General features: G+C 53.6%; 1 protein-coding gene across 1 annotated transcript in view; it reads right to left on the bottom strand.

Annotated features, from left to right (window-relative positions):
- Window positions 1–6: 6 nt before the first annotated feature.
- celsr1a (cadherin EGF LAG seven-pass G-type receptor 1a) overlaps window positions 7–20,831 on the bottom strand; it is a 63,193-nt gene continuing 42,368 nt past the window's right edge. The window contains 26 exon segments of the mRNA XM_077004770.1: window positions 7–95; window positions 623–657; window positions 659–694; window positions 696–746; window positions 2,537–2,617; window positions 2,619–2,738; window positions 3,163–3,289; window positions 3,719–3,886; window positions 4,303–4,322; window positions 4,324–4,481; window positions 4,723–4,866; window positions 4,989–5,172; window positions 5,327–5,536; window positions 6,206–6,300; window positions 7,047–7,148; window positions 7,410–7,593; window positions 7,727–7,847; window positions 10,212–10,353; window positions 10,540–10,714; window positions 10,943–11,056; window positions 11,214–11,399; window positions 11,609–11,781; window positions 14,005–14,083; window positions 14,085–14,131; window positions 14,461–14,624; window positions 16,107–16,264. Of these exon segments, the coding sequence (XP_076860885.1) occupies window positions 38–95; window positions 623–657; window positions 659–694; window positions 696–746; window positions 2,537–2,617; window positions 2,619–2,738; window positions 3,163–3,289; window positions 3,719–3,886; window positions 4,303–4,322; window positions 4,324–4,481; window positions 4,723–4,866; window positions 4,989–5,172; window positions 5,327–5,536; window positions 6,206–6,300; window positions 7,047–7,148; window positions 7,410–7,593; window positions 7,727–7,847; window positions 10,212–10,353; window positions 10,540–10,714; window positions 10,943–11,056; window positions 11,214–11,399; window positions 11,609–11,781; window positions 14,005–14,083; window positions 14,085–14,131; window positions 14,461–14,624; window positions 16,107–16,264 (3,132 nt within the window). The 3' untranslated portion in view covers window positions 7–37.

The following is a 20,831-nucleotide window of genomic DNA, read 5'->3' as shown; positions in this document are numbered from 1 at the left end:
ACCTCGTGTGTGTGTGTGTGTGTGTGTGTGTGTGTGTCTAACCAGTAATAACTGCCGGTACGCCCCATCCTATAGCGTAGTAGAACCTCATGTGTGTGTGTGTGTGTGTGGTGGTGTGTGTGTGTGGTGTGTGTGTCTAACCAGTAATAACTGCCGGTTACGCCCCATCCTATAGCGTAGTAGAAACCTGTCGTGTGTGTGGTGTGTGTTGTTGTGTGTGTGTGTGTGTGTCTAACCAGTAATAACTGCCGGTACGCCCCATCCTATAGCGTAGTAGAACCTCGTGTGTGTGTGTGTGTATGGTGTGTGTGTGTGGTGTGTGTGTGTGTGTGTGTCTAACCCAGTAATAACTGCGGTACGCCCCATCCCTATAGCGTAGTAGAACCTCATGTGTGTGTGTGTGTGTGTGTGTGTGTGTGTGTGTGTGTGTGTGTGTGTGTGTGTCTAACCAGTAATAACTGCGGTACGCCCCATCCTATAGCGTAGTAGAACCTCATGTGTGTGTGTGTGTGTGTGTGTGTGTGTGTGTGTGTGTGTGTGGTGTGTGTGTGTGTGTGTGAGTGTCTAACCAGTAATAACTGCCGGTACGCCCATCCTATAGCGTAGTAGAACCTCCTGTGTCCCGTGGTTGATGTTGCGCATCTCAGTCAACATGCGGGTAGATGTGGAGACCCTCCACAAACATCCAGGCAAACCGTGCACATGTAGAAGAAGTGGAGCAGGATGGCGATCACTGTACACACAAACTGGAGAGGAGAGAGAGAGAGAGAGAGAGAGAGAGAGAGAGAGAGAGAGAGAGAACGGATCAATTTGTGACATGTCAAAGGAAACTGGGCTGGGTTACTGTTACAAGAAGAGAGAAAGAGAGAAAGAGAGAAAGACAGATGAGAGAAACAGAAAAACAAAAAGGGAGAGAAAGGGAGGGAGAGGGAGAGAGAGATAGGGAGAGGGACGAGAGTGAGAAGGGGGAGAGAGAGAGGGAGAGAGAGAGTGAGAGAGAGAGAGAGAGAGAGAGTGAGAGAGAGAGAGAGAGAGAGGGAGAGTGAGAGTGGAGAGAGTGCGAGGGGGAGAGAGAGAGGGAGAGTGAGAGAGAGAGAGAGAGAGAGAGAGAGAGAGAGAGAGAGAGAGAGGGGCGCACCCTGGGAAAGCCCCTCTCTGAGAGCAGTAGGTGCAGGTGAGGAGCTACAGTCTCAGTACAAGGATCATAACACACAGCACTCCAGAGTATATATCACCCACACACACACACACACACACACACACACACACACACACACACACACACACACACACACACACAACCACCACACACACACCACACAACACACGATCATGACTCTGTAAGTGCCACCCAGCACCATAAACCACCAGCCCCAGCTTGCCTCTATGATGAACACTGTAGGGTGATGTCATAGAGGGTGGAGGTGGGGCCATGGTGAAGGCGGGGCCTATGAGAAGTGACACCCCCTTCCCCCCCAGAAGAGATGCGCTTAGCGGTGGCCCAGCCCCTCCCTCCCGCAGGCCCGGCCCCTCCCTCCCGCAGGCCCGGCCCCCTCCCTCCCGCAGGCCCGGCTTGCTTCACGCCGCCTCACGGCCCCCCCCAGCGCCGGCAGACACACCGGGTCAGAGCAGAAGGGAGACCACGGGCCCTGGGGGAGGTGTGTGCGTTCCACACAACCTCCATTTCTCTGAAACCGATAGCGGTGGAAGCTACATGGAAGCTAAATAATGTATATGATGCATAACAAATGATCGTTTTGGATCCCAGCATTTGTGTTCAATTTGTTCCTACATGTCACTTAATCTATGGAACAAAATTGATGAAAAGGAGGTGTTTCAATATCTATTCACGAGAGTTAGCTCCTGTCAGTCTACAGACTCCTGAGGCAAACCAGTCAGGACTACTATACCTGAGAAATCCACTCTCCACTACCTACACTAATCCTGCCAGCCGTCCCGGGTGGAACATCACAGGTCTCGTGTGTGTGTGTGAGTGTGTGTGTGTGGTGTGTGTGTGCTGACCAAAGTGCATAATTACAGGGATTTTATCTGTACCAACGAGCTGCGTCTTTCTTATTCAGCTGTGAATCATCAGAATGTAAATAGAGGCCTTTGTCACTTTCGGGTTGTTCTGTGAGTCTCCATCAGCGGGGCCTCACCCTCCCCAACACAACTCCTAATTAAAGACCTCAAGAATGGAATTACTGCAGTTTTACAACTCCAGTAAAAAGAGCATCCCTGGGGTAAAGGAGAGAAACAAAACGCCCCTACTAACTAAACCATGCACACCCAGCAGCCGTGTTACCTTACCCTTAACGCCAGCCATAAAACCAGGCACACCCCTTTCAAAACACTGCAGAAAATATTCAGAACCGCAGAACTGAGCCTCGGATCCGAACGAGGGCTTCTCGTCACGGCCGCGTTCTCAGTTTTCCCTCACGGGAAACCGCACGCCGATACTGGGCACCGCACACCCCACAGCTCCGGAGGAGGAAGAGGAGGGAAGAGGAGGAGAGAGAAGCGGCGGAGGCCTCACCGGGTTGTCCGTCTGGTTGATGCCGACGAGGAAGACGAGCTGGGAGAAGAAGAGCGCGGCCACCAGGTTCTTGTGGATGCTTGTGGAGGTTGGAGCGGAGCTGACGCAGGACGGTGAGTAGCAGGAAGGTGAGCAGCAGGCGCCTAGGGAGCAGGGACACCGTGGTGTAGGTCACGATCTTCAGAGGCAGCACGTCCCCGTGCTGGACGACACGGAGGTCACGGGGTCAAGTCGCGTAAAGGGGGAGAGAATCAGAGATGGAGAGACGGGGAAAGGCAAGAGGAAATATAGAAGGGGGGGGGGGGGGGGGGGGGGGTTATAGGAGAAAGGACCAAAGAAAGGAAAGAAGTTGGGGGGGTTAATTTGAGAGTGAAGATAAGGAGAATGAGTCAGCTGGAAGACGGGCGGACATTTTGTCACAGCATCGTGGGTACCAGAGCGAAGGCACACGAGGGCAAGACTGTTTAGACGTGCGGCGGACATGTTAGGTACTCTCCCGGTGAAATGTTTATCCTCCTGTGGGAGTGCTGGTCCCGGTGAAATGTTTATCCTCCTGTGGGAGTGCTGGAGGATTGATGCTAGCGGCGAGGTTAGCGTGGGGCTAGCGGAGGCAGAACCAGGCGTACCTCACGCTTGGAGATGTCCATCAGCACAGCGAAGCTGGTCATGTGGTTACATTCGCAGCTGATGTGCGTTCTGTTTCTGAAGACCAGCTCGCAGCCCTTCGAGGACCAGGCACCAGTGCCCCCAATCCTACAACACACACCACACACACACACACACACACATCCAAAATAAGTCACTCTAAAGTATAAAAACAGGAGTGAACCACTGAAACATGAGGCCATGTTTTATCCAAGGCCTTAATCTCTTAACAATATCATACCTAAAACCCAAACTCCCAAAACTATGCTGATATATTCCAGCCCAACTGGTTTAATAAAATGAAAGCAGCCTCCTCTGATGAATGCCAGCCTGTCCACTGTAAAGGTTTCTACTGAGTTGGGAACGATACCTTCTCCTCATACATTACTGATTTCTGTAGGTCAAGGCCTGAATCCCTCCCTGTATCCCAATCACGTGGACGTAATCCCCAAACCAGATAAAAGTAAACCAACACCATGATGCATAGAGAGGAGTGTGTGTGTGTGTGTGTGTGTGTGTGTGGAGCCAGAGACATACGTGATGGAGTGGTTCCAGAACACGCACACGGGCTTGGACCGCTCCTCCGTCTCCAGCAGGGTGTAGTCCAGCGTGACGGGCCGCTCCAGGGGCACGGACAGGGGGGCGCCTTCGCTGTGCACCACCACGCTCACGACGGGCGTGTTGATCACCGGCCGGACGGGCAGCCTGCACACACACAGAGTGCGACATCGATGCCCAAAGTGCGTCCGCCTCGGTGGCCCGGCCACTGGCCGAACGCCATCGCAATAACTACACGGCGCTTGGTATTTATCAGCGCTAAATATTTGGACGTGCTCTGAAGGTTTTACATCCGTGTGCTGTGATAAAAGTGTGATTCATGTGGCCGGTATCGGCTGCGCGGGTCTCCGTGGGGCTACGGCTAGCTGGCGCGGCTGGAGTAAATCAGCAGAGGCCAGACTGCGACGGCGGGTCTCGTCTTGGCAGCCGGGCAAAAAACGCAGCATAACATTCCATTTTTCTGAAGTAGCCTGATCCTTAAATCCGAAAACATTAGCAGCGTGCGGCCATTTTGATCCACGTCTACACCCCCCCCCCCCCCCCCCCCCCCCCCCCCAGGGTACCTGAGGCTACGGCGGTCGGGGGTCATAGTTCTCTGGCAGCAGCTGACCCAGTGAGCGGTACACGATGACGGTGGCCACGGGGAAGGGAGGGGCGCCCTCGGCCTGCCTCTTCCTCCGTGCAGGAGTGTGGTCTTCCTCAGAAGAGACGGTCTGAGCCATGGGCTCCTCTGTGGGAGAGTCTGTGGGGGAGAAACGTTGAGTAGAGGAAGGACATCTCACCGCACTTCACTGCTGGTTGTACCATGTACGACAACGCTTGTGACAAAAACCTTGATTTGATTTAATTTGGGCAACACGCATCTTAAAGCTGTAACTTGCCCGTAATATACAAATTAGTATTAGTATATTAGTATTTCAGTAGTTTGCATGAGTCAGAATATTTGGCACTGCTGGTTATGTGCCTGCTGGATGAGTGTTTACCCCTTTGTTGTGTGGATTTGAAGTTAAATTCGGGAAAGAGGACTGATGACTTCAGGTCCTTGGGAAATTCCTCCTTAATCTTCTGGAACTGGGGCATCTTCGCCTTGTCCGGACTGGAAGGGTCCAGATAATCCACCGCCATAACTTTGTTGGAGAGAGACAAATTCACGGAACGATGAACACAACGTCCAAAAGCACTCAGCCCCTCGCGTGTGTTTGGCGTGTGTAAGGGGTGGTTGATGGTTTGGCAGGGGGGCCCGACTCACTCATGTTGTGTGTGACGATGATGAAGGGTTTCAGGTAGGTCTTCCTCATGTTGCGTGCCACAGTGGTGGCGTACTCCTCGAAGCTGTTGAGCAGCTGGGCCGTGCCACCCTCCGTCCTCTGGATCTGATCCCAGTGTTCCTTGTTGCTGGGGTCCAGGATGGCGCTGCCCGCCCTCACGATGTTCTGGAACATTCCAAACATGCGTCTCAACACATCAGGGCCATCACTGGACACACGCCAAACCACTACAGGCAACCACATGTCTGCTTGGTATAAAGTCGCTTGATGTGCTACTTTGATAATTAGTTGGCAGCTGTCGTGGGAGGCGGGGCCTGACCTCGTTGAAATCGGCGTCCTGCATGGCGGCCAGGTCGAAGCCCTGCTGCCCGCTCTCGTACTGCAGGACGCGGGACATGAGCTGGAAGGCTGTCTTCACGTCATTCCCGTAAAAGGTCCCGGTCTGACCGGTGGCGTTGTGGAGCATGTGGGCGATGTCCTTCGACCTCTGAGCGTCCATCCTGGACTCGTTACGATGGATCTCTTCATTCTGAAGAACGAGAGGGGAAAGTGGAGGGAGGGAGAGAGAGGGAGAGAGAGGGAGAGAGAGAGAGAGAGAGAGGGAGAGAGAGAGAGAGAGAGGGAGACGAGAGGGAGAGAGAGGGAGACGAGAGGGAGAGAGAGGGAGACGAGAGGGGGAGAGAGGGAGACGAGAGGGAGACGAGAGGGAGAGAGAGGGAGAGAGAGGGAGAGAGAGGGAGACGAGAGGGAGAGAGAGGGAGACGAGAGGGAGAGAGAGGGAGAGAGAGGGAGAGAGAGGGAGAGAGAGGGAGACGAGAGGGAGAGAGAGGGAGAGAGAGGGAGACGAGAGGGAGAGAAGAGGGAGAGAGAGGGAGACGAGAGGGAGAGAGAGGGAGACGAGAGGGAGAGAGAGGGAGAGAGAGGGAGAGAGAGGGAGACGAGAGGGAGAGAGAGGGAGACGAGAGGGAGAGAGAGGGAGAGAGAGGGAGACGAGAGGGAGAGAGAGGGAGACGAGAGGGAGAGAGAGGGAGAGAGAGGGAGACGAGAGGGAGAGAGAGGGAGACGAGAGGGAGAGAGAGGGAGAGAGAAAGCAAGACAAAGTGATCAAAAGAGAAAGCTCCTTGAAGTGGTATGTTAAGAGAACCCGTAAGAGAATGTTTCGGACTGCGGTATCAGACTGGGGCCCTGAATACGGTACCAGTTTCTTTAGCTGGGAGAAGGTGATGGTGGTGCAGTTGAAGAGTTCTGGGGGTAGCCAGCCTTTCTCATCACTGCAGTGTCTAACAGCGGTGCCTACCGTGACAAAAATACACCCGTCAGACAATCAACATGAGCAAAATGAAATGATCAACAGTGTGGAAATCTTGGAGAAAGACAGCAACAGCTCCCAGCCAATCTAAATGTAAATCCCAGCCAATGTAAATCTGAAGGACACGGAATATGGGAGGAGCCCATGGGGAGGGCGGGGCAATAAACAACGTTATGGTATTGCTCTGTGAACACAGCATTAGCATAAACGTGTGTGTTTCTCTTCAGCCTAGCTGTGCACAGAGGCCCCTCTCTGGCTCTGGAGCGAAAGCGACTCTGTGGAAACCGCGCCAAGCCCTTGAGATACGCCGTGTTAGGCCAACGGGTCCCTCAAGAGACGCGGCCTCATTAGCATTCGCGTACACGCCCGGTGAGAAGGGCTAACGGCGAGGCCAGTGCCGGGGCGAGTGTGCGGTGGGAGGGGCTAGGGGAAGGAAACGAACCCGGCAGGCTTGGCAGACGGGTTGAGGAGGCCCGCCAGCCGAGACCTTTCAACCCAGCCCTCACAGCGCGAGGACCCCGCTAATGCGGCCAGGACCAAAAACGCAACGTGCCACTTAGGAAGGTCGTGGAGGAACGGGGTAAACACAGGCATGGCACAACGAGAGGGAATAATATCCCTGTTCATTCATTTGGGTGTGTGAGTGAGTGAGTGAGTGAGTGAGTGAGTGAGTGAGTGAGTGAGAGAGAGAGAGAGAGCGTCCTTGTAGAACAAAGCCTGAGACACTAACCAATAGATCCCTTGGGGCAGTTCATAGCTACTGGACGGCCAAATTTGGTCCTGGGCCACCAGATTCCGGCATCAAAGGCCTTGGGGCAGCCATCATAACCAACTGGAGGACAGACACAGGATACAGTCACAATTAACAGCTCACATTCTCTTAAATTCAGTGACATAGATCATTGGAAATTTCATTAGGCTGAAATCCAGTTCAACAAATGCTGTATCCTAATAGTACTTTTAAACATTTAATTAGTTTTGCATTTTACACTCTAGGGCTATTAAACACTAGCTGTTAGTGCCTGGTTATAGTGGTAAGTGTCCCATGGAGGAGCGTTTATTTGATGAGAGGAGACGTTTCGTGTGTACACACCCTCACACCCCGTGGCGGTCACTTCGGCGAAGGGGTTGTCGCAGCGGTTACACTGTCGGCCGATGACCCCCGCCTTGCAGGGGCACTGTCCTGACCGCAGGTCACAGGTGCGGGAGTTGGCCCCCGGGAAGAAGCAGTCACACGGGAGACAGGTGTCGCCGTCTTCGGGCCGGTAGTAGTTGTCCTGCAAAAAGGCAGCGGACACTTGTGAACGTGGATACGTCTCGTCCATAAGAAAGCGGGTGACTATAGCATGTGTGTGTGTGTGTGTGTGTGTGGATGTGTGTGTGTGGATGTGTGTGTGTGCGTGTGTGCACCTTGCACTGGCACTCGCCGGTCGTCTTGTTGCAGTCTGCGTTGAAGCCCTTGGTGACGTCGCAGTTGCAGGGGCCACACGTGGGACTCCCCCACCAGCCCCTGGGGCACGGTTTCTCCACCCTGATGGAACAGAGGCACACGTGAGCATCTCAGAGACACGTGTGAGCATCTCAGAGGCACACATGAGCATCTCAGAGGCACACGTGAGCATCTCAGAGGCACACGTGAGCATCTCAGAGACACGTGTGAGCATCTCAGAGGCACACGCGAGCATCTCAGAGGCACACGCGAGCATCTCAGAGGCACACGCGAGCATCTCAGAGGCACATGTGAGCATCTCAGAGGCACACGCGAGCATCTCAGAGGCACACGCGAGCATCTCAGAGGCACACGCGAGCATCTCAGAGGCACGGCGTAACGCCAACCGAGGGGGATCTCCCGCTAACACACAGGCAGACTGACGGGGGCGCTGTTGGAGGGCTTGTTAGTCAGGATCTCTACCCCTGACCAACACAGCTGCACTAATGCCGCTGGCTCTGGTCTTCAGGTGCTGCCCAAGACTTTAGAAGCCTGGATGGACTGTGCTGCATTCAATTCAGTTCCATTTTATGTATAAAGCAATTTTAACAGCAGGTATGGCCACAAAGCAGCTAAAATATGCCGGTCTAGACCCCTAATGAGCAACAGTGACAATGAAAAAGCCAAAATAACAGAGGCCAGACCACTATGGGCCAGATTCATAAAACTCAACACAAAATGTGCGACACAGTATTTAATTCCTATTTATAAAGTCATGTGGAAATAATTTGCGGCATAATTACCAGTGTCAAATTTCTACTGTGGTAAATGTACCAGTTCCCAAGATGAAGCCATTATGTAAACGAGACCATACAGATTAAAGCGAAACAATTAACTAAAAGGGAGTGTGTGGGAGAATTTTGTGGATGAACGTGTGGCCAAACACTACTCCGGCTTCTCAGCAGAACATTCAACCTTTGACAGCTTCATACTTTCATATTCTGTGAATCGTCAATTTCACATGCAAATGTTGGTGCTCACTGCTGTTAACATCACATTAAACCTGCCTATATGTTTCATGAATTTGGCATTATGCTCTAGCAATGTAACAACAACATGATGTTTTGTCCCTACCGTGTTTCCCTACTCTGGAGACACTCCAAGGAACTCCCCTAAGTTAAACACACCCATTTTAAAACACACACACCCACAGAGACTGTTACTATTCAACTTGGAATAATTCACACACTGTTGAAGTGAATTAAAGCATGCAGACTGTGGTAGCCGTCACGTACTCTGACCCTCCCTAAGCAATAGAGTGTCGTCCAATAGATGGGCTCGAGTCTCCGTGGGGGGCGTGGCCCACCCACAGAGAAAAGCTGCTGAAGCTCTTAGCCTACAGGTGAGCTTTCGGTTGACGAACGCAGCCTGATTCAGCTCCTAATATGGAGGCAGCTTGGCTGAGGTTGTTCGACGAGGGCCTTTTTAATCGCAACGTCACAGACGGATCTGATCTGGCTGCAGTTGCTCGACATTTACAACGTCAAGACTGGCACGTGCTGAGAGACGAGACTGATCCGAGGACAGTGTTTGTGGTGTGAGGCCCAGGTGTGCTGAGGAGGGGTTGTTGGGAGGGAGTGTCTGGGTAATGGCTGATCTAGCACACCTGTTCCTTCTCCCCTGTGTCTCCTCAGCTCCCTCCTCCTGCTCCTCTGTCTCGTGTTGTCTCCGGTCTCTGAGGTAGAGACGAGGCAGCTGCTCAGAGCTCAGTGCTGCCGGTCAGTCCCTCCTCCATCACGACGGCTCTGTGGACGCTACGGTCACCGAGGGTGACAAACAGGTCGCGGTGTGGACCGGTACGAACAATTCAGGCCCAGAATCTGAGATCCGTTCACAGGGGCGACGGAGTTAGTAAGAGGACTGTCGACCGGTGCCAAAGATGGGGGCTGAGGGTATCTGGGGGCACGGGGAGGGTGTGGTTAGAGAGGGGCACTTGTAGAGGCTCGCATCGCACCCCCCCCCCCCCCCCCCAGGCCTAGGTCATAAATCACGGAGGGGGGGGAGGGGGGGGGGGGGGGATGCCCGGGCCTAACGCAATGACAGCTGCGGTGAAAACGCCACCGGATCCTTCCAGCGCCAGAGCGCACAAACACACCAAAACGCGTGTCTGACATGTCGAAACCCACAAGGGCGGGCGCCCTGCCTGCCGCGACCACCATACCGGGCCCGTAAAACGTCTGGCACACATGGAACGTGCGACTCGCTTTACAGTCGGCAAGTGTAGCTCGGGAACAAGCGCAGACAAGACTGAGACGGCTGGAGACGCTGGAATCTGCCACGCTGTGTAATCTGGTGGGGTTTATTAAACAATCTAGCCCGAGCGAGTGTTCGGAGCTGCCCCACCCCGTGGCCACCGAGGGGCGATTGTCCGGCGGGTGGGGTACGTGGTTCTCCGTGACCACTTACTTGTTCTCGCAGTACTGGCCATAGTGGTTCTGGCCACACTCGCAGGCGTAGCCGTGGGAGGAACTGGGCTTTCGCACGCAGGTGGAGAACTGCTCGCAGGGGTTGAGGAGACATGCGTGCACACACTTCTTTCCAAAGAACCCTACGGGTGGGGGAGGAGAGACAGAAAGAGGGAGAGAGAGGGAGAGAGAGAGAGAGGGAGAGAGAGAAAGGGAGATAAATGATACATATATGAGACACTGGGTGATGAGAACAAAGCAGGAACCGGTGAGTGGACCCCGAGTGCTGGCCCAGTGGGGCCGCAGGTGTACAGGCCTCAGATCAGCACCTGGGTGGCAGTCGCAGCTGTGAGCGCTCCAGTCAGGTTTGCACTGACTGTTCTCAGGGCAGATGTTGGAGTCGCAGGGGTCAGCCACGTCGCAGCCCTCCTCCACGCGGATCTTCTGGGCCTGCTGCATGTTGATGTTGGCCGTGTTGGTGGAGGTCTCCCCCATCCGCACGCCCTGCACACACACACACACACACACACACACACACACACACACACACACACACACACACACACACACACACACACACACACACACACACACGTCAGCACGGGCATGCCTCTAGACCCAGGCCTTCAGTAACACAATCATAAAACTTCTTAATTTCTGTACCCATCATGAAGCGGTGGTGTGGGGTGTGTGTGTGTGTGTGTGTGTGTGTGTGTTGGGCCCTGCCCCCACCTGCATGCAGCCCTGAAACCCCTGCATCACGGTGTTGTCATCTCCCTGAAGTCCCCCTACAAACAGGCTCTTGATCTTGAGGCCGGGCAGCTCGTTCCCGATCTCTGCCGACTTCTGTAAAGCGCCGTTGCACACAACAGCCACCGAACCATGAAGCACCTTCACGTCCTCCAGCTGCTACTCCTCAAACACGGTTGCCTCTTATGGGCTTTTAAAAGTAAACACGGCAAATGAAATAACACGATATAGAACGTGCGTACGGGCCGGGTACCTTGAACATGTCGTAGTCCAGGGACACCTGGGCCACGTATTTGGTATCTTTGCTCTGCTTGGTGCTGGTGATCTCCACGAGGAGGTGGTGCCACTCGCCGTCGTTCACCCTGACCTCCGGGAACTCCAACCGCGCCATCTGCTCCTGGTTCCGCATGACCTCCATCTGGACTTGCCGGTTCACCAGCTGTGGGGGGTGGGGGTGTAGGGGGCAGTGTGAGAGGAACACCATGAAGAACTCTGGCACCACCTGAGCCAAATGCCAACGACACACTGGGCAGGTTAGTCGAAGGAGGAGGAATCGCGGCGTGCTGCTTTTTGAATGTACGCGGACGACCACGGAAGTTAGATCGTGGAAATAAATCTCCATGTATTTTAATATAGCTGCTCACTCACCAGCAGGTTGATCTGGGAGGCGGGCCCGGCGTTGGCCTGCATGAGGGTGGCGGTGTCTTCGTCCTGCCTGGTCCGGAACATCAGTGCTATGTACCAGGGCACGGCCACGGTGATGTCCGGGTCCGTCCAGGCCACCACGGCGTGGCCGTCGAAACGCTGCGGTAAGGGCATCGCTGCGGGGGCGGGCACAGGTTTATTTTCATTATCTCCACGATGCTAGCATAGAATTAGCAAATCGGAAAAACGGTGGCAATGTGACCGCCGGTCTTCCCGCTAAATCCTCCTGTGCAAGGCAGGTACGAGGCTTAATCCCTGCTAGGAAGAACAACATGGCCTAATCCCCGCATAATCCCCTGGAGCTACTGACGGAGGCCCTGTGAACACGGCGCTAACCGAGACCACCGTCCTCGTTGCTGGCCACGACTCAACACCGCCCGGCGTGACCAGACTGCTCAGCGCCTGGATGAACAGGTCCTGTCCCCCCCACAGAGAACCCACCCACCACCCCGACACATTGTTTAGTATTGTTTGGGGTTGTTTTTGACACATGGCACGTAGACGACATCAAGAGCCGATTCCAAATAGGTGTTTATACCTTCCTGTTCGGAATGTTTGGAATGCTTCTCAGAGAGCTCGAGTTTCTTTTGTATTTAGTCAAACCAGCGTAAGACGTTTCTTCTAGACTAGGAAGCCTGTCATATTCTCCATCATGTCGTCTTCCAAGCGTCATTCGTAAATCGCTAATCTCAGAGAATCCTCGGCTGCGTGGCATTCGCTGAGATATGAGGCGAGAGCTTGTTTGCGTAAAGGGTGCAGGACCGAACCTCCGCGTCAGACACACGAACCGCCACTGCCAGAAATCCGCCAACAGCCTCATCTCGATTTCCATGGCCCACTCCAGGAAGGACACTCTATCTGTTTACTGGGGAGGTGCGCAATTGCGAAAAAAGGACGTTCTGTGTGAAGGTGGATTCGCTTGCGTTCGAGACAAGCCATAGGGAAGAAAACGGAGCTATTCCTGTAACTAACCCCAACCACGTGGAATAGCTGCGTTCACAGCATTCATCAGCATAAAGCGTGACAACAGATGTCTGATTCGGGTCACCGGGTTACTGCTTTGTGACGAGACAATGCCGGCGGAAGCTGCCGAGACCCAGCCCGCCTGCAGCAGGACCCGAAAGAGACCAGGTCACCGTTCTCTGCAGTGGCAGCCCGAGCCTTACACAATGCCCGACCGCAAAATTGGCCGCAACATGCCAGCTATACTATCCTTAGAGCTATTTCTCTGGAAACACACACACACACACACACACACACACACACACACAAAACCAGTCAATCAGCAGCGGATATACTATAGCCTCCTAAGTAGTTTTGCGAAGTCGAGTATTAAAGGTGATGTGCTACGACTAGAAGATGAGTCACTTCAACCCTGCCAGGGGCGCTAAGCTCTAATTCTCAGGAATGTCAGAGTGTCAGCAACGCGAACACATCCAAGTTCATTTAAGCATGATTCTCAAGCAGAATAAACCGTTCAATTTCCTGCCTCATTAGAGTTGCCAGTCAGTGTCGAATACGACACCGCGGAGCGCTCGCAGCTACAGGGGCAGTTTGGGATCGGGACTGAGGCCGTCTTCTGCCCCGGGACCTCAGTCACACATGCAGCTTACTGCGACGCTCATTCTATCGGCCTGGGAATGCGGTCACATGACACTTCACCAGAGGCTCGATCGTCTTTGTCCACCTGGTGTGACAAACACCGACGTCAGTCATGCCAGCGCAGCCACAGACACTTTACCGCTACACACACGCCAGAAGAGGAACCCTTCTGTGTTTCACAGGAATGTAATATCTGAACTCGTAGGGTTTAGCCTCAGAGGGTTTCGCTTTTGTGTCTGAACTTTGAACCTGAACCCGAGTCCCGAGCTTTGTCACGAGGACCTGTGAGTGTGAGTCACGCTCCTGTCCTGGGGGGCTGAAACACAGCCCCTGTTGTCAGAGGGACGGGGGTGGTGGGGTATGTGGGGAGGTCCAGATGTTCTGCTGAGCCCGTGTGGTCGGCCATGAGGGTTTGTGGGCCAGGAGGGGGCTGCAGGCGTATTAGAAAATCAGCCCATCCTGTGTGCTGGCCGTCGGCGGAGACGCTGGCCTAACAGGAAGTGCACGCGCATTAACGCCACCGCTTACTTCCTGCGCCTTCAATCGGCAATCAGCGAACATCAACAAGCATATCAACAAGGAGGGGAAGGAAGAATGGGGCATGAGGACACACACACACACACACACACACACACACACACACACACACACACACACACACACACACACACACACACACACACACACACACACACACACACACACACACACACACACACACACACACACACACTCACCTTGCTCGCAGTTCTTGCCCCCACGACCATTGGGACAGTGACAGAAGTAGGTGCTCCATCTGTTCTCACAGCGGCCCCCCGTGCTGACACAGGTCGTCTCTGCAGAAGTTCCTCTTGGCCGGGCAGCCTAGAGAACGAGGGGGGGGGGGAGACCCGGCGAGGATGAGCACAGCCCGGGAGGAAGGTGACGCTGCATGAACTCACAACTCTAACGTACATGTGCAGTGGTTGAGCTCACTAAGGACTTTTTCTTCTGAAGTACAAACTACAAAGAGTGGGAGTGAATAATGAGTTAGGTCGTTAAAAAAAAAAAAAACAATTAAATAAAAGGTTACGGCCGCTAGACTCGGAGGGGAAAACCCCGCCCTAGCCTGAATTAGCTGCTCGACGTGATTGTGTCTGCAGGTGTTGTGCTGTGATTAGCGGCCGCCTCAAACGTTCCCCGCTCTGCCAGACCTGCTGTGGTGCCGTTGTTGGCGATGAAACTGGCCATGTCCACGGGCCTGCTGTCGATGGTCAGGTTGCTCATGCAGCCCACGAAGTGGCGGTTGTGCACGGGGAAGTCCTCGGGCAGGTCGGGGACACCGCCCAGCAGCAGAGGGCCCGTCAGGTCCAGGGACCTGGGAGGGAGCGCAGGCGTGAGTCATGAGAGCACTACCCCCCACTGGCCTCTAGGGGCACCAAAGAGCTCTTCCTCAGCTCCATAAATGTGGTAACCTGTGGTATATGGTAACCTTAAACTACACTTTAACGTAACAGTAAAACTAAACCTTCAGGTTTCTGGAACTGTGTGCGCCGCAATCCGTTTAAAGGGCCTCACAATGACTGATTCTACATTAGGTTTCTCTGCCAAAGGTTAACGATCCCATGGCTGGATGCCTTCTAGCTAATGTAAAGGGTGAAGAAAAGGTGGCTCGAGTCTTTCACAGTGCACAGGCTGCCTGACCTGCACTGAGGATCCATGACCGCCATCCTATAATCTAGCCCTCAGCAGAGAGGGTTATGGGAAATTGTGTGCTTTGTACTAAATACTGTCCACGGTGGGGTTTTAAGCTGTTGCCCGTTGTGAGATGGACGGATCTTCTCACGGTGGTGATCTTCTCACGGTGGTGATCTTCTCATGGTTCTTTACCTCATAGAGCCTTTCCTTTGTGCTACTATATATGTCACAGCTGCACAACCGTAAAACCCAAGTGTGTTCTGTCATGTCTCTTTGTCAGACTCAAAACTATTAGGTTGGTAATGGGGAAGAGCAAAACCCATACGAGAGCAGTGATTTGGCAGAAGACCAGCTGCCCGTCGCTCACAGCTGGATGTAGGTTTAAGAATGCCTGTCCGACTGGAGGTGCTGGTTCCAACTGCAACGCTGTCATTCACACTGGTTTGAAGTGCTTTTAACACACAGTGGCCACACCTGACATGTTAATCTCTGCATCTAATTGTGTTCAGCCAGATATTAAAACAATTAGCAACCTTCGGAGTGATAAGATTGCAGAGCATGCACTTTCCCTGTCTGTGTGTGACTCTGTGTGTGTGTGTGTGTGTGTGTGTGTGTGTGTGTGTGTGTGTGTGTGTGTGTGTGTGTGTGTGTGGAGGGAGAGAGAGAGGCAGGTTTGACATCTAAAAAGCCTGTAGGTAGATGGAGCTTAAGCAGAACAAATGAAAGAGCGTGTAATCTCTGCCTGTAATCTCTGTGTGTAATCTCTGCTTATTACTGTCACCTAGCTGAGCTCTTTCTGAGGGCAAACAGCTCTCTGGGTGAAATGTGGTTAAAGGAGGAGAGAAATAAGAAATGCAGGTGAGTAAGCGAGAGAGAAATGGTGAGCGAGAGAGAGTTAGTGACAGGGAGTGCGCAAGAACGAGATCTCAGTGAGAGTACAGGAGAAATAGAGAAAGAGAGAGATATAGAAAGATGGAGAAATTAGTAGAGAGGTAGAGAGAAAGAGGTAGAGAGAGTGAGAGGCACAGAGAGCATGAGAGAGAGAGAGAGGGAGAAGGAAGGAGAGAGAGAAAGGGAGATGGAGAGGGAGAGAGAAAGAGAGAGAGAGAGAGAGAGAGAGAGAGAGAGAGAGAGAGAGAGAGAGAGAGGGGTAGGGACTAACTTCTTCTGTCCGGTCTGCATGCCCTGAGCTGCGCAGGAATAATTGCCGATCTGGTTCCCAAAGCGCACTGCCATGGCGATGTCACAGTCGTCCACGGCTACCACGGCAACCTTCTCCCCGGACGGGCCATGGGGGAGGCCCAGACGCCCAATGTTCGGCTGTAGCACACACACAGAGGAGGAGAAGAAGCACGGTTAGACCCAGCTCTCTCTCTCTCTCTCACACACACACGCACACACACACACGGGGATGAGCAGGTGCACAGTCAGACCCAGTTTGCATGCACGAAAATAATTCTCAGAAAGGACTAGATATTTTATATGAAGTTTACTCCTAAACTTTGCTGAACAACCAAACACTGAGATTATATTCCCATGCTGAATTTCAGACAGAACACACACCCACACCCAGAGTTCAGGTGAGTTGAGGATGTTTACAGAAGAACCTGAGGCTGAACTGATAGCTACCCACCTGCTCGCCACCTGGCTGGGGGCACATGTGGGCCGCCTTGGCTAGATAAACACTCACACACACTCACACACACACACACTCAGGCTAGAGAGCAGTCATCAGACACGGGCGGAGAGACCGGGCGGAGGTGGGGAAGACGGGTGGAGAGGGGGGTCAGGCGATGCCGTGTGAGCTAGTTCTCATCATGGCACAGTTTCCACGGCAGTCATCAGTGTCATCAGTGGCCCTCCTACACCCCTGTCCCTTTACCCGTCACCTCAAATACCCAAAACCCCTCTCACTTTCTCCACTGAACCTGGACACAGCGGTCAATGTCATAGCGGTCAATTTCATTTCTGACACTTTTGTTTTGGCTTGGCTGCTTCTTTTTGTTGTTTTCTTTCTATTATGTCACACAACCTTGAGCTTCCCTCCTCTCTCTCTCTCTCTCTCTCTCTCTCTCTCTCTCTCTCTCTCTCTCTCTCCTCTGCAAGCGTGAGCATATTTGATCTCTTTTCCTAAGGAAGTGCAACGGCAGAGAGAGAACGCTGCGGCTGAAAGCACGGAGGCGGGGTTGGGGGCGGGGACGGAGGCGGGGTCAGAGGGGGGTGAGAGGCGTGTCCCGTCGAGAGACCGGAGCGAGTGGGCCCTTTGAAGAGCTGAGCTTGACAGAAGGCGTCACGAAGGCCTAAAATAGTTGATTAATGGCTCTGGGTTCAGCACAGCATGTTCATATTTGGTGCGTTCTTTGCATTAGCAGCAGGAAACAAGGACGTGAGTTATTATGCAGATGAATATCTTTGGCCGGACTGTTTTATTTTTCACATCTCATCAGAACAGGTTAATTCACTCCCATTTTTGCATCACTTGGTCACATGTTCAGAAGCATTCTTTTCATTCTTTGACTTTTCTTGCTGTTGGTAATCAGTAGCTATAAAGCACCAGAACACTGGTCCATGTCAGTGCACTGCCAGCATGATTTGGAGTGTGTACAAGTAACGAAGGTTTCATGTAGGCTGAAGTTTCACTAGTCAGAACCGAGAGCAACACTCAAAGCAACGCTGGTCCTGGATCAGCTTTCCTTAACTGGCATATGATGAAAAATGATATGAAGTAATATGTAGACTCGGGGAAATCTGATGCAAGATCAGCGGTGAGATCACATCCTGCTCTCTGGTCTTTTCACATGGGAAGTGACCAGTACTGAAATGTCTTCCAAGACCACTGGCCACACGCCAAGCACTGCTCAAAGGCGTAGGGGGAAATGGAGAAAGGCAAAGAGCTCCAAGAAGGCCAGGGATGTTGGCAAGCAGCTTGCCCAGAGACGTAACCCCAAATCGGGTTTGTAGTTTCGCCTCCCCTCCGCCTGGAGCACCAGAGTCCTTCTGCTGTGAGGGTCTGTGAAATGGACACGGGTGACGCACACGTCCCTGTTGAGGGACAAACGTGAGCAGAGCTGGACGCGGTCGAGGGACGGCAGCCCTTCAAAGCACACGAGCTTTTGCATGCGTGGGCCAAGACCCGGCGCAAACCCCACTCCGCAAACCAAGGGCGCGGAACGGAAAGGTTAATCTCACGGATACAAGTATCTGCACGCTGACAGAGATACATGCCACTCAAGCCCAAATACGACACATCACGGGTCACCCCTCGAACCACAGGGTTTCCTTCACGGGTCGGCGCTGGCCCTGTCAGGACACGAGAGCATCCGAACACCTTGGTGCTCACTCAGGGCAGAGGGCCGCATACGAAGTGTGTACTGGGCGTGTATGGGGCGTGTACTGGGCGTGTATGGGTTATGTACTAGGTGTGTATGGGGCGTGTACTGGGTGTGTATGGGGCGTGTCCTGGGCGTGTATGGGTTATGTACTAGGTGTGTATGGGGCGTGTCCTGGGCGTGTATGGGGTGTGTACTGGGTGTGTATGGGGCGTGTCCTGGGCGTGTACTAGGTGTGTATGGGGCGTGTCCTGGGCGTGTATGGGTTATGTACTAGGTGTGTATGGGGCGTGTCCTGGGCGTGTATGGGTTATGTACTAGGTGTGTATGGGGCGTGTACTGGGTGTGTACTGGGCGTGTATGGGGCATGTCCTGGGCGTGTATGGGTTATGTACTATGTGTGTATGGGGCGTGTCCTGGGCGTGTATGGAGCGTGTCCTGGGCGTGTATGGGTTATGTACTAGGTGTGTATGGGGCGTGTCCTGGGCGTGTACTAGGTGTGTATGGGGCGTGTCCTGGGCGTGTATGGGTTATGTACTAGGTGTGTATGGGGCGTGTCCTGGGCGTGTATGGGTTATGTACTAGGTGTGTATGGGGCGTGTACTGGGTGTGTATGGGGCGTGTCCTGGGCGTGTATGGGTTATGTACTAGGTGTGTATGGGGCGTGTCCTGGGCGTGTATGGAGCGTGTCCTGGGCGTGTATGGGTTATGTACTAGGTGTGTATGGGGCGTGTCCTGGGCGTGTACTAGGTGTGTATGGGGCGTGTCCTGGGCGTGTATGGGTTATGTACTAGGTGTGTATGGGGCGTGTACTGGGTGTGTATGGGGCGTGTCCTGGACGTGTATGGGTTATGTACTAGGTGTGTATGGGGCATGTCCTGGGCGTGTACTAGGTGTGTATGGGGCATGTCCTGGGCGTGTATGGGTTATGTACTAGGTGTGTATGGGGCGTGTCCTGGGCGTGTATGGAGCGTGTCCTGGGCGTGTATGGGTTATGTACTAGGTGTGTATGGGGCGTGTCCTGGGCGTGTACTAGGTGTGTATGGGGCGTGTCCTGGGCGTGTATGGGTTATGTACTAGGTGTGTATGGGGCATGTCCTGGGCGTGTATGGGTTATGTACTAGGTGTGTATGGGGCGTGTACTGGGTGTGTATGGGGCGTGTCCTGGGCGTGTATGGGTTATGTACTAGGTGTGTATGGGGCGTGTCCTGGGCGTGTATGGAGCGTGTCCTGGGCGTGTATGGGTTATGTACTAGGTGTGTATGGGGCGTGTCCTGGGCGTGTACTACGTGTGTATGGGGCGTGTCCTGGGCGTGTATGGGTTATGTACTAGGTGTGTATGGGGCGTGTCCTGGGCGTGTATGGGTTATGTACTAGGTGTGTATGGGGCGTGTACTGGGTGTGTATGGGGCGTGTCCTGGGTGTGTATGGGTTATGTACTAGGTGTGTATGGGGCGTGTCCTGGGCGTGTATTGGGTGTGTATGGGGCGTGTCCTGGGCGTGTATGGGTTATGTACTAGGTGTGTATGGGGCGTGTACTGGGTGTGTACTGGGCGTGTATGGGGCATGTCCTGGGCGTGTATGGGTTATGTACTATGTGTGTATGGGGCGTGTCCTGGGCGTGTATGGAGCGTGTCCTGGGCGTGTATGGGTTATGTACTAGGTGTGTATGGGGCGTGTCCTGGGCGTGTACTAGGTGTGTATGGGGCGTGTCCTGGGCGTGTACTAGGTGTGTATGGGGCGTGTCCTGGGCGTGTATGGGTTATGTACTAGGTGTGTATGGGGCGTGTCCTGGGCGTGTATGGGTTATGTACTAGGTGTGTATGGGGCGTGTACTGGGTGTGTATGGGGCGTGTCCTGGGCGTGTATGGGTTATGTACTAGGTGTGTATGGGGCGTGTCCTGGGCGTGTACTAGGTGTGTATGGGGCATGTCCTGGGCGTGTATGGGTTATGTACTAGGTGTGTATGGGGCGTGTCCTGGGCGTGTATGGAGCGTGTCCTGGGCGTGTATGGGTTATGTACTGGGTGTGTATGGGGCGTGTCCTGGGCGTGTATGGGTTATGTACTAGGTGTGTATGGGGCGTGTCCTGGGCGTGTATGGGTTATGTACTAGGTGTGTATGGGGCGTGTACTGGGTGTGTATGGGGCGTGTCCTGGGCGTGTATGGGTTATGTACTAGGTGTGTATGGGGCGTGTCCTGGGCGTGTACTGGGTGTGTATGGGGCGTGTCCTGGGCGTGTATGGGTTATGTACTAGGTGTGTATGGGGCATGTACTGGGTGTGTACTGGGCGTGTATGGGTTATGTACTAGGTGTGTATGGGGCGTGTACTGGGTGTGTATGGGTTATGTACTAGGTGTGTATGGGGCGTGTCCTGGGCGTGTACTGGGCGTGTATGGGTTATGTACTAGGTGTGTATGGGGCGTGTCCTGGGCGTGTACTGGGTGTGTATGGGTTATGTACTAGGTGTGTATGGGGCGTGTCCTGGGCGTGTATGGGTTATGTACTAGGTGTGTATGGGGCATGTCCTGGGCGTGTACTGGGTGTGTATGGGTTAT

The sequence above is a fragment of the Brachyhypopomus gauderio genome, chromosome 5 (genome assembly GCF_052324685.1).
Source record: "Brachyhypopomus gauderio isolate BG-103 chromosome 5, BGAUD_0.2, whole genome shotgun sequence".
Taxonomy (NCBI): Eukaryota; Metazoa; Chordata; class Actinopteri; order Gymnotiformes; family Hypopomidae; genus Brachyhypopomus; species Brachyhypopomus gauderio.
This window is presented reverse-complemented; position numbering and strand designations above follow the sequence as displayed.